General features: G+C 41.0%; 1 protein-coding gene across 1 annotated transcript in view; it reads right to left on the bottom strand.

Moving 5' to 3' along the window:
- Positions 1 to 10291: 10291 nt before the first annotated feature.
- Positions 10292 to 18687, bottom strand: part of meis1a (Meis homeobox 1 a) — a 75250-nt gene continuing 66854 nt past the window's right edge. Inside the window, exons 11-13 of the mRNA XM_078166519.1 lie at positions 17488 to 17577; positions 16102 to 16213; positions 10292 to 11067 (exon numbers count right to left, since the gene is read on the bottom strand). Of these exons, the coding sequence (XP_078022645.1) occupies positions 16155 to 16213; positions 17488 to 17577 (149 nt within the window). The 3' untranslated portion in view covers positions 10292 to 11067; positions 16102 to 16154. The remainder of the gene's footprint in view (positions 11068 to 16101; positions 16214 to 17487; positions 17578 to 18687) is intronic.

Genomic DNA, 18687 nt, shown 5'->3' with positions numbered 1-18687 from the left:
CAAAAACGTTGGTTTAAACAAAAGTTTAAAAATAACCTATTGATCAAATATTTATGATTGATTGAATGATTTTATTGATTGAATGATTTTATTTCGAACGTTTAAAATAAGACAAGTGAAAATAAAACAAAAAACAAGGAGTCCAAAAAGGAGTAAGTGGAAGTAAAACTTGGAAGTCCCTGCCCCTATTTCACCTTATTCATTACATATCGTGACTTAATTAATAATAACCTAACTTAAATGTAAAAATTTCTAACACAAAAGCTTCTGGTGCTGATACACACAGTGATTGCAAATAAGTCAACAAAATACATCTTCAACCATATATCTCTCAAAAATGTATTTTCTGTATCGTCTTTTAAATTCTTCTATATTTAAGCTTTTTTTCAGTTTAAATGGACGACTGTATTATTGACGTAGGAGACCAGGGTTCAGGAACCTAAAGTATGAACGCTGCCTTTTGTAAGTTGTTGTTGTTGTTGTTGGTGCTGTTTTGTTTTGTTTTGTTGTCATTTTCTGTGAGAGGCTGTGTCTTTATTTACATGAATTTAGTGTTTTTATTTCTATTTGCAGACTGAAATAAATTCTAAATTTATTGGCATTTATTTTAATATGAAAGCAAAAAATGCTCCACTGCTTCAAAATTGTTTGGAAATGCAAAATAATGAATTTTAAACTTTTGATTTAAAATAAAATAAATAATAAAATTCAGCGATTAATTGCAATTTACAAAGATAATCATTTGCCTTATATTAAAGTAAAAGTATGTATAGTGCAGTAAAATGTTTCCTGTCAGTGCTGCTGCATTAATGTGTCATTTTCCTGCTGTAGATGTTTCAGGGTGAGCTCATTTTAACTCCTTTATATCCTGTTGGGTAGTTTAATCTACATCATGCTCTATATGATCATCATATGTTTGAAGCAAGGCTGTCCTGTGAGAATGACAGTATCTCGAAAGAGTCGGAAAAACAGCCTGTTTTCAGCTTTGGGACTTTTCCAGCTGATCCAAGAGGGTTTGTTTATCTTAAAGGTCCAGTGTGACGGATTTAGAGGCGTATAGCAGTGAGACTTTAGAACTGAAACTTCACCCATGTGCCAAGCGTGTAGGAGAGCTACGGTGGACGACATGAAAACGTGAATGTCCCTATCTAGAGCCAGTATTTGGTTTGTCTGTTCTGGGCTACTGTAGAAACATGGTGGTGCAACATTCTTGTGTGTGCGTCAGCTTTATGCAGAGTCCACACTGCAGCTTACACCGTTGAGAGCATTTATACGTGTGCGGTGGTGTGTCTGTGTCACTCTGCAGTTAAGACTCCTAAACACTAGTCAGTAGTAGAGGTTTCTGTGAAGTGCCGTAAAGTTTAGTTGATTCAAAACACACATTAAACACACATTAAACATGGCTTCATAGAGACAGTTTCAAACACAAGTACACAAATCAGCTTCACTATATAAACAAATGGAAAAAATAGTTAAGTTATGAATATTATAATCCATTTCTACTAATAGATGCCCCTATTTTTTTCTTTTTTTATAGTGTTAATACATTTATATTTTGTGTCCATGCAGCTTTTTATGTTATTAGGATTTTTAAAAAAAATAGTTTTCATACTATGTTATAGTTTTATGCTAATTTGCTAATTTACTAACACTTATAATAACCAGTAGACGAGAGGTCCTGTGGTCTTGAAACGACCTGCACGTTCAGGTGAACAGATGACGATTGTCTTTCATAAATGAGGTTGACTTCCTGTCCACCAGGTCGATGTGTCCCGTCGGAGTAAACTGACTCCCCCTCCTCCCTCCCTCATCTCCCCCACCTCACCTCCTCCACTTCCTCTCTCAAGGTAACCATGATCCTCCGCTCCCCGAGTCTGTGGATCCTCTGTCCGACACTGAATACCTTCCCCTTTTGCCCCGCACATTGGAAACACATCTAATCCCTCCTGAAGCAAGCATTTAATTAAAGGCAATAAATTATCCAACTTTGTGTTCAGCTCTCGTGGATCCCACAGATCTGCAGGCCGAACAGAGGTGGGGTGGGGGGGGGGGGGGGGGGGGGGGGTGGGGGGGGGGGGGGGGGGGGGAGTGAGTGAGCTCATGGCGGCTGTTGTTTTTAAGCAGAGTATTGATGGAGCGGCAGGTCGCGGGCCCAGACCTGGAGGAGGAAGACTAATGTCTCTTTGGAATTTGGGTCTGCTCAGCCTAACGTTTGTTACTCGAGTCCAAATTAGGAGTCGGTTTGTTTAGATAAACCTCGTTACCTCTGTGGGCTCACTGCCTGCAGCCGGAGAGGGTCATCCCCTGGGCACCAGAGCCCACAAGAGCTCCGTCACCATCTGTACATCTCTGCTGCATTCTTTCCCGCTGACAGAGTGAACACAGACGATTACAAACACTGATAACTGAGAAATAAAACTGACTCACCTTGATACATAAAGAGCTCACAATAACTAACTTAACATGAAATATCAGGACGTCTACAGGCGGACTGCAGATTCTTTTAAACTAAAAACATAACTGTTAGAGAAAAGAGTTGGCTGTTCTTATAAAATGATTTAGTGGCCGAGTTGGATTTAACTGGACCAGGAAACTACAGAACATACACTCACATACACTCACAGGCCACTTTATTAGGTACACCTTACTAGCACCAGGTTGGACCCTCTTTTTAATTCATGGTGTCACAGATTCAACAAGGTGCTGGTAACATTCCTCAGAGAGTTTGGTCCATATTGACATGATGACATCACACAGTTGATCCATGATGAGAATCTCCCGTTCCAGCACATCCCAAAGGTGCTCTATTGGACTGAGATCTGGTGACTGTGGAGGCCATTGGAGTACAGTGAACTCATTGCCATGTTTGAGATGATGTGAGCTTTGTGACATGGTGCGTTATCCTGCTGGAAGTAGCCATCAGAAGATGGGTACACTGTGGTCATAAAGGGATGGACACGCTCAGCAACAATACTCAGGTAGGCTGTGGTGTTTAAACCATGCTCAGTTGGTACTAAGAAAATCTCCCCCACACCATTACACCACCAGCAGCAGCAGCCTGAAGCGTTGATACAAGGCAGGATGGATCCATGCTTCCATCTGAATGTGGTTTTTCCAATCTTCTATTGTCCAGTTTTGGTGAGAAAACCCGTGTGAATTGTAGCCTCAGTTTCCTGTTGTTAGCTGTGTTTGTGCAGCAGCAAACTGATGTGATGCTGATGTTCATGAGAATTCATGTAAAATCGAGGCTGAACCATGAACATAAATTACAGATCACCTGTAAAGCATTTTGATAGTTTACTGTGTCATAATTAAAACAACTGGAGACTGAGAACAAACTGATATATGGGTCTGATAACATTTTTAATCAATCGGCGTCAGATCTAACAGGTTACGAGTGTTTCTGTGACTTCCTGTATGGACTGAAGGCTGCTGCAAACTGTTGGGGAACTGATCAACTTCACCACCGCCTCCTGCTGCACCCGTCATCCACTGTCGAGGCCCAGTTCATCTCAAACGAGCCTACTGCTTTGCTTCCAGCGGCTTATTAGTCAGCTGGGATAACGCAATGAAAAACAGTTGTCTTACTGCTGCTTTTCCAGCGGGGACTGCACCCCTAAAACTGCGTATTTTAAGCCACAACATAATCTTTTCCTCACCACAACCAAGCCGATTTCTGCCTAACAATAGTTGTGAAATGCGAAGTATCTGCTATATAACAAACAAATGTAACGTATCTGTGGTTTGTCCAAACGTACAGTGCCAACATTTATTCTGGGACTGGGTTGATTTCACACACGAGGCTCAGTTTACTCCTCACAGTTAGTAGTAGAAGAAGTGCTAAGATATTTTACCTTATAGCACTTTCTAAAAACACTCCATTACAAGGTAAAGTCCTGCATTCGACATTTCTACAGAAGTACTGGAAGTTAACTGTACTTAATGTAACAAAAGTGATCATTCAGAGTGTTATATGTATTATTCATGTATCATTAGAGCACTGTCAGTGATGCAGCGACACGTAGGAAACAAAAATGTTGGCGCTGGCCCTGTGGATCAGATTCGGCCTCGTGGGGACCCCATGTTTATATGAATATTTTCTTTCATAACTACTGTGATCATTACAACCATTAACTATTGATATGTTAATTCTATTTTTCCTAAACGTCATGCTGTTACTTGTTTTTGCCCACTCACCCACCTCTGTTCATACTCCTGTTTAATGCACATGCTGGTGAGTTGTGTGCATGTCACGTGTTTTATGTTTTACATCATTAGTGGAGATGTGTGTGGGTGTGTGTATGTATTGTATATGTGTATATTAGGGGTGGGACGATACAAGTAACTCACGATTCGATGTTGTGACGATATTTGGCCCTCGATAACGACAATATCACGATACACGATATCTGCAATATTCGATATATTGCGAGAAATTTCATCAACGATATATCATAATATATGTGACTGAAAAGGAAAAAAATACCCATAAAGAGGAAAATGTCTGTTATTATGCATTTATTCCCTTCTTCTTCTGTTGTTGCATCTAACTGCTCGACTCGTCTTCTACACTAGCCGCTGCTTACGCCCACTCTACGGTCTTTACCCTCATTTACAGGATTAGCGCCCCCACAAACAGGGCAGGAGACATTAAGTACTGACGGTGACAACTGGGGAAATCCATTGAGTGTGTGTTGTAATAAAATACCGATATTTTCCTTCAGTGTATTGATTATTTATTGCGAGAGAGAGCACAACAGTATATTGCAAAAATAATTTTTTGTCCCACCTCTAGTTTATATGTTGTGGTACTTGTTTTGGGGGACTCAGTCAACACGCTAATGCCGAGTCTAAACTGGGGGCCAGAGGAAGGCTTAGCCATGACGACATGACCCCCAGATATGTTTCTGTGTACCGTGCTGTGTGTTGCTATATGTTGTACATGTTGCCAAGGTGGAGTTAATTTTAACAACTCTGTAAACTGTTGGGTACTTTTATACTCTAACCTTGTGTTTTATTTGTCAAATCTAAAATGTTTGTAACTGTTAGAAAGAACTGAAGGAGCACAGTGTACAGTATTTTCCTCTGAAATGTGGTGAAGTAGAAATATAAAACAGAATAAAATCTATAAAGTTGAGTACAAGTATCTCAGATATATATATATGTTAAGTACAGTACTTGAGTACTTAGTTACATTCCGCCACTGCTTTACAACAGTGTAAATGCGGCAGTGAGTAAATAACGAACTATATAGTGAATCATCTCAGACCTGTGTTATTAGCAGTGGGCAAAAGACGACCTTTGACCTCATGAGAAAGGCACCAAAGGATTAAAAGTTAGAAAACTATTCTTGTTAAATATTTTTAGATACTCTTTTCCCAGGTTGTAATTTTCTTAAGTGTGTTAATAATAGTAATAAAACTGTTGTAATGTTAATAATCCTGTCTGGACACATTGCATTCACTGCCTCAGTGATATGGGGGAAATTACAGCACAGCTCCAGTCATTTAAAAATCTTTCTTAAATATGTTGTTTCTGTTTATTTTGCTGTGGCTGTGTTGTTGTCACTCAGCCACAGTCTCCAAACACTCTCTGTACTTCATCATGGTGTCTCCTTTTCAAACTCATCTTTTTGCATTTTTAAGTTTAAGCACGTTTGATTCTCTGACGGGCGCTCCACATCCGCTGACTGGCTAATCACACAGTTATCTATCAAAACAGAGATGAAGGCAGTTTCCACAATCCCCTAAAGAGGGCAGTCAAACATGGGAGCTGAAGCTGCCGCCTGTCAGTCAGCTCCGGGTGAAGCAGAGGGAGACGAGCTGCACTGAGGACGCATGTTTGTTTTAGCTCTCATGTTTTCTGCTTCAAAAATAATCTCCATGTTGGCTGAAAAATGTCACCAGGACCGTTTAACTCTTCTGAACAAGTTCTGTTTCCTGACTGAATATGTGCACTCTGCTCCACTCCCTGCTCCAAATTAGTAATTGATTTTAAGAGGAAGATAAATGATCTCTTTTGTGGCCGCCCAGCTTTGAAATGAGGTGTATCTAGGAAACTCCCAGCGGATTGGGAGAACACATCCATTGAGGGGGCCAACTGGAGCGTGAGGGGGAACTAATCTCTCCATTTAAGAGTTTGGAGCAGATTTACGTAAATTGCCTTTTTTTTCTCCTCCTCAGTCAAATTCCTGAGTTGGAGTTGCATCAGAGTGTGCTGCTCTGAAGACCAGAAAACTCCCCTCAGGTCTGCATGTGTGTGAAGTGACGACTTTGATACGTGGGAATATTTTAAAGCAAACTGGACGGCAGGGTGAGAGCCAGAGAAGGCCGGGCGAGGGGCGAGCCAGCTGCTCTTAGAGGATCTGAACTGTTTTCCTCTTCAAACCAGTGACTCTCAAAAAATTACAAATTAGAGTTGTAACTTTAGTTTCCCTTCAGTTCTGCTGAAGCCTTTTTGGCCTCTCCCCCAAAAATCCAGCAGCTCCTCCAGTGTGTTGATCTGAGGTGCGTTTCACTGAGTTGCCATGCTGGCATTCAGAGATGGAAAATAAATAAAATGGTGACTAATAGTTGGGCCTCAAAAATATATTTCATAGTTTAAAAGTTAATTTTCTACTCCTGTATCTGTGTGACCCCTGGAAGGATTTCTTTATGCAAGTAGCAACACAACAGTGGAAAAATACTCAATTAGAAGTAAAGGTTAAAGGTAAACACTGCAGGATTTTCCTAAAAAAAAAAAGTATAGCCTCTAACAGAGGTGTAATCCCTCTCAGTCATCACTTATGAGTCACTCTCAGTGCGTGGTAGTGTGTTTATCTGCAGAGACTCTGACCTCTGCCTGGATTTTCTTATTTTCTGTGTTTGGGACGTTTATGGGCGTGAACCTTCACAGCGCTCACGTGAGGTCAGGGCTTTATAAAAAGGTAGCGACCAGGTGCCAGACCGTAAACAGCAGGCAGCCGGTGACACGGCACCCAATATGCAACTATGACGAGGGGCTTTTACTTTCACTCTCGCTGCCCAGCGTGTTTACGAAAAGTAACCAACAATGCTGCAGAGTTATATCAGACAGAAGACTGAAGAGGTCACAATAGATAAATGTGTCAGTTGTGGTAAGAGGTCTGGCAGTTACCAAGAGATGTGCTAAATTCTTACTAAAAGAATATATCTCTCATGTTGTTCAAGCATTAGCTCCTACTCATGTACATTACAGGGAATTTATACTTCTGCGGTGACTCGATAGCTACAGCATAGGCTCCACGTCGATGTAGAGCCTATGTTGTAGCCTGACATGCACCTCTACAGAATTGTAACTACGCCTTGCGGCAACACAGACCTCCTGTCTGTCTCTGTAAGCTGAAACCATTTCCCTCAGTGGAAACAAAGCTTTGATTTACTTTAATTTCACAGATAAGAAACAATAAATTGTGAAGACAATAAAGCCTCCACAAAAATAGCATTTTAAGTCTTGTGTGTGATTTATCCTGGCTTCATATGAGCAGAGGAAATCTCTGCTAGCTGCTAGGCTAATTTATACAATGTAAAATGCCATAGGCTTGTGCTAATAACATTAGCATGTTGTATTTGTTTGAAAAAACATGTTTAGTATAAGACAGTTGTTTTGTCAGTGAATGTTGTGAGCTGTAATGGAGCCGAATAATGTGCCGTTACCTTTGTTAAATGTTGCTGTTGTCCCTGGCTTTATATGAGTAGAGAGAAGTCCACTAGCTGCTAGGCTAATTTATACAATGTAAAATGCCATAGGTTTGTGCTAATAACGTTAGCATGTTGTATTTGTTTGGAAAATGTGTCCAGATAAAGACAAGTGTTTGTCTGTGAATGCTGCGAGTTATAGTGAAGCTGATTTGTGTACTTGTGTTTGAAACTGTCTCTATTAAGCCATGTTTAATGTGTGTTTAATGTGTGTTTTGAATCAACTAAACTTTACAGCACTTCACAGGAACCTCTGCTGCCGACACACAAGTATAAATGCTCACACCGGTGTAAGCTATGTGCGTAGGGTCTGCCACACAACTATAAATCCCCTTTACTGTCCAGCAGTGTGGGCGAGTACATCAAATAAAGACCTAAAAAACTAAGTTACTCCAGAATAAAGCTGCACGACTCGCCCTGAACTGAGACATTTACTGTCAATTCTGTAGTAGCAACGACCATAAAACTAATGCTTAGCATGCAACAAGAGGTTGTTTTCACTTCCTGTTTCAAACACAAATGCAAGGCGACATACTGTAATGTTCAGAGGAATGAATTTATGGGATGGTTTAACAATGGACATTTAACATGTAACAAATGCAGCTGTTAGAGATACCTGATGGCACCGAACAGCAGCCCATTGCAGATAAGGTTTGTTACATCACACCTGACTGTACGAACCTTAATGTGAAACTTTCCTGATCTTAAATTCTCTCAATCACTGTATATGCTGTTTTTAGTAGCACTCCTGTTACCTTTGAGCTGTGAAATAATTACTGTTGTAATTTTTATTATTATCTATTTATGTTTTTTCTGACAATTTAGATGTAGTGAGGATACTTGTTGTCAGTGTTGTAATTATTGCCATTGTGGTTATTTTATTGATTTTGTTTGTTCGTTTTTGATTTGTTTTGTTTATTTATTTGTTTTTTGTAGTCTTCCTGGTTTCTTTTGTTCCTTTTTGTCTCGGATTTGTAATTATATTTTTGTTTTATACTGTTATATTACTGCACTGACAATTTTTTATTGCTGCTGCTCTGACCTTTTTATGTGTCTTTGTGTGTGTGTGTGCATTTCTTAAAGTTCTTATACAAAGGAAGTCAAATGGTATTTCATTGTACACAATAAAGATTCATTCATTCATTCATGATGTAATGTTTGCTTGTGTGGACCCCAGGAAGAGTAGCTGCTACTTTGGTAGTTACGAATGGGGATCCATATGAATAAATTAATTAATAGACTAAAGTACTAAAGAAACTAAAGTATTAGCAGTAAAATAAAGTCAAGTATCCGCAGTGAAAGTACTGTGGTCATGTGAAGGAGAATGTGTTTTTAAGTTTAAAGAAAAGGGAAAAAGAAAAGAAAGGAAGAAGGAGTTAGAGAAGGAAGACGGACAGACAGATTAAGGAAGGAATTAAAGAATTTAAGAAAAGAAAGTGTGTGGTGTTTATAAGCAGCCATTAATGTCTAAAAATGTATCCTCCAAAGTTCGTCCTCCACGAGCAGAACATTTAAGCCAAATTATTCTGTCTGAATCGCTGCAGCAGTGAAAGTATTTGAGGGTCCCAGTGATGTAAATTTCATCATGTGCTAACTCAGGGTTTGAAATAGGTGGAGCGACGTGCAGCTTGGCTCCTCTGGAAGAGACATGAGCTCCCAAAAAGCCTCAAAGCTCTAAGAGATCATCAGTTTTGGTTCTGCATAAAAATATTTTCCTGCATATTTATGTTTGTGAATTTCATCATCATGTCTGCAAAAAACTCAAATTAAAAAATTTCAAAAATAAATAATAAAAAAAAAATTATACCACCAGATCACATAACCTTCCCAAGAAATTGTGTAGTAATTAATGGTTATATATCAGCTTCTTTCTGGAAACAAGGAAATTAGTAGAAAAGTAAAGGACCAGTAAAATGAAGTGTCACCGAAAGATGATATTGGATATATTTAATGAGCTCAGGCTTGTTTTAAAAACTACATGTACACCCAGCATCCACACTGAACTCTGCGCTTCATGATGCTACTACTGTCGCATGTGCAGGAGCCAAGTTTTTGTTTCAGTGATTTGCAATAATTTCCATCTCCAGCGGCGTTTTCAGCCCTAAAATGAGCGCCGATTTTGGGTGAAGCTGAAAAGCACCAGCGCCAGAAAGAAACCTCTAGTCTCACCGTAGCAATCATCTGCAGAGTAAACATTCTGCTTCCTGTTTACACCGGCACATGTACGCCAGGGATTAATTCTAAAATAGTGCTAAAATGATTCTGTGGGCAGAGATCGTTTTTGAAATATGAAAACATTTTAGCATGGATGTAGTCTTAATCTCCAAAGTATCCAGTGACTCCAGCTTTAAACTAATGTAGTCGAGTAAAAAGCAAAAGTTTCCCCTGAAATGTGGTGGAGGAAATCTAGAGAATTCCCAACATTGGGAACAAACAGGTAGATATGTGAACTTTAGCATTCAGGTACTAATTTATCATGTGTTTGTACAAACTCAGCTCCCTCTGTGGAGTTTGACAGCACTTTGTTCAAAATGGTTTTGATAATAAAATACTTTCACGAATCCAGAAACAAATTTGCTTCACTTTTTTATTTTAGAACTCAAAGGTTTGTGGGGCTCGAGGGGAGACAGACATCTATGAAAAAAGACAAACACACACAGTGTGGAAAGTCAAACGGTCGAAGTCCTTTCCTTTAAAACAGTATATGATGCAAAAAGGCAGCAGCAGAGCACTTGTAACGACTTGTCTCTCGTCCTCTGAGAGTCCTCAGTAAACAGCGCTCTGTCACGTGACCTCTGCCGTCCATTTTTCAGAGCTTCGGTCTCTTGAAAAAACTGTTTGTAGACGTGTTTCAAAAGAACGCCTCGGGAAATACAGACATCAGCTTCATGTCGATATGAGTTCAACTGCTAGAGAGGAGGAGAGGAGGGGAGGAGGAGAGGGACAATCTGCTGGTGTCAAAATGTCCACTTCAGGCTTCTGTAGTCCAAAGAGGAAACAAAATCTGTAAGACGGCACTCTGGGCTGCTGACATCACAGGAAATGATCAAATCCAAAGACGCCACGTCGACGTTTGTGTCCTGATTCAGAGAAATCCTCCCAAGCGTCATCAGTGAGGACACACAGCTGTTTATTATTTCCACCCAGGATCTCCGTCTGTCCCCACAGTCTCTTTGTTTTTGTGTTTGGTTTTAAGCCACAAAGCGTCTCCGGTGGCCATGGAGACGGCGGCCATCAGGTGTTTACCTTATCAGGCCAGGTAGATGCCCAGAGGGGTGGGGCTGAGGGGTGAGGAGGCTTAGGGTCCTGCTCCACGCCTGCCGAGGAGGTCTGCCGACCTGCTGATGGAGTCCTGCAGAGAAAACAGACGGTGACACGTCAACAGGAAGTCAACTGACAAGAAGAACTAAAACTGAAGAGAAGAAACTTCTGTTGGAGCCAGAAGCTTCAGAAATATGATCTGAAAGTCTCATCCAGAGGCAGCAAATGTGGCAATAAAAAACAGACTCTCCTATTTTTCCTCTTGTCATATTTTACATTTACATTTGTCAGTAAAAAAAAAGCATCGTCTTGATTTATGCAAGTCACCATTAGGTCCAGGTCTGGCCTGAGACTGGCACAGCAACATTCATCTGCATCTTAACAAAGTAAAACAAGATACAGTTTATTTATTCTGACAGAAACTGCTTTGAAGCAGCAACAGTACAAAGTAGAAAATAGTGCAAATCTAAAAATCAAAAATAACAATGAGGTGAAAATCCAAATATATATATATATATATACACACACACCTCGGTGCAGTGTTTGTTTTTGTCACTGTCAGGCTCAGATTGTTATTACAAGTGTCTGAGAACATTATGGAAAGGATCCCTACAGAGACAGACCTTTTTGATGAAGAGTAAGATCCTTTTTGTTTAACCAGAAACAGCCCTGAAATCATTATTACCAAACCCACCAGACTCCATTTAAATAAACTGTAATTTACATCTGTATAGAGGCACAATATTTTACATCTAACGAGGTGTTTTAAAGCTCCAGTGTGCAGGATTCAGGGGGATCTATTGGCAGAAACTGCAAATAGTTTAACTAAAATTTCTTCAGTGTATAATCACCTGAAAATAACAATCATAGTGTTTTCGTTAGCTCAGAATGAGATGTTTATATCTACACAGGGAGCAGATCCTCGTCTACAGAGATCACCATGTTGCACCACCAGAATGGGCACAGGCTCTAGACAGGGCCATTCATGTATTCACATCGTAGTAAGAAAGCCCCACGGCAACAAGAGCATGAAACTGCTTTATTCAGTGTTTTTACTAAAGGTGTAACGATCCATTGATCTGGATCGATATAGTGATATAATGATAAACGATCCAATATCATCATCCTTTGGTTATGCCTTTATTTTGAAATTCCGTGTCACCGTCAAACAGCAGCAGGCAGATGATGGCGAGCAGCCGAGAGAAAGACGATGAGGATAACGTCATTAAATCGAGAATAAATCAGCTGATTGGAAATATTTTCGACCTTGGAGAAAACACAGGTCAACACAAAAACAATGACGTTAAGAGAATAAACACGACGTAATGTTAACTCATTCCACTAAGTTATGTTCTGCTGAAAAAACCTGCATTCAGGCTTAAAGTTAACTCTGCTGTTCTGTTGGGAGATGCAGAGACTTAAACCAACAGTGAGTAAGAAAAAGTATAAATAATACATGAAATTTGTTAAACTATGAGTGGAGGAAAAAAGTTGCAAGGCTAGAGAGAGACCTCTGGATAATTTGGCTCCCGGTAAAAACCTCCTGTACGTGTGGATCTTAAGTTATCAGAGAACAAATGTGAGCACACATTAGCAGGAGCTGAGCGAGTGGCTTGTCTCAGACAGGTAAAACAGTGTAGGAGAAACACTGATTTGTCACATGAAACTGTTTTATTCAGTGTTTAATTCAGTTTAAATCAGCTGGAAGAGACCTCTGAGGATAATTCAGCTCCTGAACAATGAACGCTGAAGGAATTCTAACCAGGAGAAGTTTCAGCTGGTTGAAATCTGCAATCCTCACCGCTAGACGCCACTAAATCCCTGTGAATCTGACACACTGGACCTCTAAGGTTTTATATCAACCAAGTCAGAGTTGGTGATTGTTGGAACAGATTTTAGAGCTGTTTCTGGTTAAACAAAAAGGATCTTACTCTTTAACAAACAGCTCTATCTCTGTAGGGATCCTCTCCATAACATTCTCAGACACTTATAATTACAATCTGAGCCTGTCAGTGGCAAAAACAAACACTTTTAGTGGCCGTACATTGACGGTGTGAACACGCACTCAGTGGTTTCACTGCAGCCTTTTCTGTCATTGCCATCTGCAGCCGTCTCACTTCACACTGAACCGATTTCAAAAACTGTTCCCATTAGTCACTTAGACACAGAAACATGGGAAAATATGTCCCATGTTGAAAGTGCATTTCTGCTGTTTTATATATTAGTGTGACTCTGTTAAAGAGTCGAAGGGGTCAAAGATTAAAATCCAGATTGGAATAATTTACCAGAAGAAGTAAAAGGAAAAAAGGAGGTCAAATAGATGTGGAGTGGTCATTTGTCATGTACATGTATATGTATGTGTGTGTGTGTGTGTGTGTGTGTGTGTGTGTGTGTGTGTGTGGGTGTGTGTGTGTATGCATGGTTGCATCAGATCCCAGCTGACAGGTGTATTGTTTCCTGAGAGCCATAAGCTCAATCATGGCACAAATGCTTCTTCTGAAGACTCTTTAATTGTCTTTGGTCTGACTGATGTTGCCGTCTGACTGACCACATTTTAGGGAAACCCCCTTGTCACCCCCCCCCCCTTCTTGAACTCCTCCACACTTCCTTTCTAAACATTAACATCCTCTTAATCTCTCCTCCCTGTGCTGCGTTCACTGCCCCCTCCTCCCTCCCTCCACTCCAGCTTAATAATGAAAACTGCTTACGGAGTAATTGGACTCTGTGTAATCAAATAAAGAGATGAGAGCGTTGTGCGTCTCTCACTAATGATCAGTTCGTTAGACAGAATGTGGAGAGGATCTCAGAGGATTAATTGACCTTTAAATCAGATGGAAGTGGCTTTAATTAGCGAGGAGGAGCTGAAAGGACCGGTGACAGGATGAGAGAGATGTTTTGACGACGTCTTTTTTTTTTTTACAGCGCTCTGCTGCTAAGTCCCTCTGCTGTTTTAGGTCTTGTAGTTCCTTCAAGCCAACATGGATGAGAAGTCCTGAAAACGCTCAGAAAACATCAATTTGAACACAACTGTTTCATGAGAAACATCATGAGATACGACTGAAAGCTCCGGAGCTGCCTCTAATGGACCTTGTGAGTGTTTTGCCAAAGGAAATATGCTGCTGTGGAGGCTGCAAGTTTAAAAGCTTTTAAAAGCCACGTGCACCTGCACCTGGCGCACCGCTATTTACATGGCAGACTCGTCAAATTGGAGCAGCTAGTGGTTTACTGCTGAGATTAATGCAGTCAGAGCAGTTATGCAGCTACTGCAAATATCATGAGCCTTTAAGCAGCAAAACTAAAAACTGTAAACTGAGGAAACAGAACTAAACTTTTAGCTTTTGAAATAACCAGTGAAGTTACGCTGCTCCTCATGTGTAAATGCGAAGCGTCTTAAGTGTGGTATACACTGTGCGATATAAGGCCGTCCCGGACGAAAGAAACGTGGTGATATCTTTGGTCATGGCTCTAAAACATTGGTCCTATGTCGCACAGTGAGAGGTTAAAGGCTGGTCGTTGTCACAGTGTTGGAATCAAAGACAGCCTGGGATAAAAATCTGACAGTGTCAGAAATTTGGGATGACCATCTCACTGTGTGACTGCTGTTACCACCTACGTCTACTAACCAACCAATAGAAATGCAGCATGAAATGACGCACTGGTGCTAAACCCAAACGAACAGACAGATAGCAGCACAGTGTAGCTGCTCTAAACTTATAAGACTGCTAAAATCTCACAGTCTGTAGGAGTCTTAATGTGGATGCACTTTCCTGAAGAAAAATGAAGTAACTCAAACAGTCCATGTGAGATTTCAGAGCAGCAGACCCTTTGTTCAGTCAAACAAAACACAAAATGTCTGATCAATGTAATAACTGTGTATTTCTCCCACAGAACAATTCACTCGCTTACGACACGTTTTTTGTTGCTCAATGGTGCAATCACATCCTGTTATCTTGAAACAGCAATACGCCAACAATGCACCCAAGCAACCAAACACGCCGTAGAAATGACAACTGTGTCGGTCTGAAACTAGAAATGACAGTTACGCTGTCCTGTTGTCGCTTTGTGCCTGGTGTAAGACAGGCGTCCTCTCAGTACCACAAACCAGACTACATTCATAGCCATTGTATTAGGGTGGAGACAGACAGACATATTTTGCAAAATCTGTAAAAAGAAAAAATATGTAATTATGGATGTACCTGACTCAGAATTATGTCAGTCGAATCAGATTTGGCTGTTCAATATTTGACCATTCCCTCTTTTATTTCCAAATAGAGTTTGAGGGTTCCATCAGGGTTGAGCGGGACATACAGGGTTACAGCAATGTTCACGTAATGTGGTTCACAAGCCAAGTTAGCCCTCAGGCTAATGCTAATGACACCAACAATGGACTGGAAATGTTCAACAACATTTTTTGCCAACACTAGATATCAAACAAAAGCCAGAGACTGTGATGTATTAAGTTGGTGTGAGCCTTAAGTTCACCAGAAAACATAAGATAACTAAATCTCAGAGCTGCCTCTGTGTCTGCAGCTGCCTGTACCAAAGAGCAGCGTGAATGCGAGGAGTGGTTCCATCCATTTTCATCTGCTTATCCGGGACAGGTTCTCGAAGGCAGCACACCGAGCAAAGCACCCCAGACGTCCCTCTCCCCAGCAACACTTTCCAGCTCCTCCTGGAGGACCCTGAGGTGTTCCCAGGCCAGATGAGATCTATAATCCCTCCAGTGTGTTCTGGGTCTGCCCCGGGGCCTCCTACCAGTGGGACGTGCCCAAAACACCTCCAGCGAGAGGCGCCCAGGAGGATCCTGGTCAGATGCCCGAACCACCTCAACTGACCCCTTTCAACATGAAGGAGCAGCAGCTCTACTCCGAGCTCCCTCCAGATGTCCAAGCTCCTCCCCCTATCTCTAAGGCTGAGCCCAGCCATCATATCCATGATCTCATGACCATAGGTGAGGTTACCGCCGCTAAATCTGGGGACTGAAACGCCCCCTGAGTTACACTGTACACTGTACTGACAAAACAAAAAACAAAATGAGAAAAAGTCGACTCCGACAGATGATTCCAATCTCACCAGCCCTACATATAATGTGGGTGACCTGGTCCTTCAAACATGAGTTACTTACGGTGGTTTGCCGGGACACTGGGCGAGTCCTCTGGCTGCAGGGTGGCGGTGGTGCTACATGTAGTGCCACTGTCCCTCCACGCCCATCCCCATCCCCACGCCACCCATAGGACCTGCAGGACACACACAGAAACACACAGATGAACCACAAAACAGATTACACACCAGTATCATTCTGTATCAATCCCTGTACTTGTGTCTGCCAGTCATCTTTGTCTCGTCTGCAGCTCTTTGCAGAACGCTGCAGTGAGACTCCTCACTCATGCCAGAAAAAGAGACATTACACCAGCGCTAGCGTCCCTGCACTGGCTACCTATCAAATACAGGAGTGACTTTAAGGTTGTTTTATTTGTTTTTAAAGCCATAGATGGGCTGGCACCCCAGTGTATCGCTGAACTCCTCTGCTCTACTCCAACTCCCAAAAGACATTGTCTTTTAACTGTTCCACGCTTGGTTGGGTTTGCAGTCGCTGCTCCAAAGCTCCGGAATAGCCTTCCCCTCTTAATCAAATGCTCCCCCTCCACTGACACTTCAATCTTAAATCGTACATGTTTTCAATGGCCTTTGGTTGTCTGTAGTGAACATTTTATCTTTTCATGTTTGTAATTGTTCTCACCAGTTTCATTCTGTTTCATATTTGTGTACATTTTGTATTGCTATATATTTGTGTGTCATTCTTTTATCTTGTACAGCACTTTGGTCACTGCGGTTGTTTTCAAATGTGCTATATAAACAAACTTGATTTGATTTTGATTTTTAGAGAAAATAAATCATAAAACTTGAAAAGTGGTGGGATGTAACTAAGTACTTTTACTTGTACTCACAGGACAGCCACGCTACAAACATATGATGATCTTATAGACCATGATGCATCGCTGTAGATTAAACTGCCCAACAATATACACATTAATGCAGCCGTAATATTAATCCAAAAACATCAGATAGAAGAGGAAAACTGACAGTATGGAACAGTTTACTGTAACATACATACTTCTACTTCAGTTAATTCTTGCAGGACTTTTACTTGTAGTGGAGTATTTTCACAGTGTGGTATAAATATTTTTAACACAGTAAAGGATCTGAATATTTCTTCGCCCACTGTTTACCCCACAGGTAGTAAAAATCAAGTGATAGAAAGGTGCTTCGTTTTCCATTTGCAATGATCAGTGCAGCCTCAGTTGGACAGTAAGTGCAGCTATAAACTTTTATTATGTTTAATGTTAATATGATAGAGCACTCCTCTAAATAAAGATTTATTCAAATGTCCTCATTTGGCAGGAAAATAACAGCAACAGTCCACAGCAACATAAGGTACAAGCTTGAATTGGGGTGTGTGTGTGTGTGTGTGTGTGTGTGTGTGTGTGTGTGTGTGTGTGTGTGTGTTTACCAGGTGGTCTGATTCCCATGTGTGTCTGTCCGTCCATAACGAAGCCTCCCATTGGCTGACCATCTGGGCCGTACGGTCCTGCGTGGCTCACTGTGGACATGGGGGGGGAGAGATTACTCTTTTTAATTATCTCGCTGCCTGCTGTCCCACAGTGATGACATCACTCTCACACTCACACTGTGAGGTGGAGGACGGTTTGACAGCTGCTGTCTATCACACGAATATTCCTTCATGGAGAGAGCAGCCTCTCGTTAGTCTCACAAACTACTGGACGTATTCACTGTGAGGCAGTGGTCACCAGCCTCCTTACTGAAGGGACCCTTTTTCTGTCTTTGAGTAAACTGACTTAGTGACATATTTTATGGTTATCTTATATTCTATTCAATGCATAACAGTAACAGTAAAGAACAACTGATATACTGTAAATCAACCCAAACAATGAGCCCAATGACTGCAGGGAGTTTGTTTAAAACGAGCAACCTGGATAAATTTTGAGCGGATTATTTCATGCGAATGTTCGAGATGAGTTTTCCTGATAGTTTCGGGGTCTGTTAATGTAAAATCCACTGTTTTCTTCTTTCCTACACTTGACCTTCACTCTGTTTCCCCTTAGTTGTTTTAACTGCATACTTTGTTAATGCAGGATGAGCCTGTTTAGCAGAAAGTGAAGGCTCTGTTAATTAAGCTTGTGTTCAGGCCTTCACTGTGCCCTTTAGCGGGAGTTATACTTCTGTGTTGAATCAAAGCTGCAGAGCCTACGCCACAGTCTGATGTGCACCTTCCCAGAAATGTAACTGCACGTTGCAGCGACGCAGACCTCCTGTCTGTCTCTGTAAGCTGAAACCATTTCCCTCAGTGGAAACAAAGCTTTGATTTACTTTAATTTCACAGATAAGAAACAATAAATTGTGAAGACAATAAAGCCTCCACTAAAATAGCATTTTAAGTCTTGTGTGTGATTTATCCTGGCTTCATATGAGCAGAGGAAATCTCTGCTAGCTGCTAGGCTAATTTATACAATGTAAAATGCCATAGGCTTGTGCTAATAACGTTAGCATGTTGTATTTGTGGGGAAAATGTGTCCAGATAAAGACAAGTGTTTGTCTGTGAATGCTGCGAGTTATAGTGAAGCTGATTTGTGCACTTGTGTTTGAAACGGTCTCTATTGAGCCATGTTTAATGTGTGTTTAATGTGTGTTT

The sequence above is a fragment of the Epinephelus lanceolatus genome, chromosome 3 (assembly GCF_041903045.1).
Source record: "Epinephelus lanceolatus isolate andai-2023 chromosome 3, ASM4190304v1, whole genome shotgun sequence".
Lineage (NCBI taxonomy): Eukaryota > Metazoa > Chordata > Actinopteri > Perciformes > Serranidae > Epinephelus > Epinephelus lanceolatus.
Note: the sequence above shows the minus strand (reverse complement) of the source record. Positions and strands in the feature narration are given on the sequence as shown.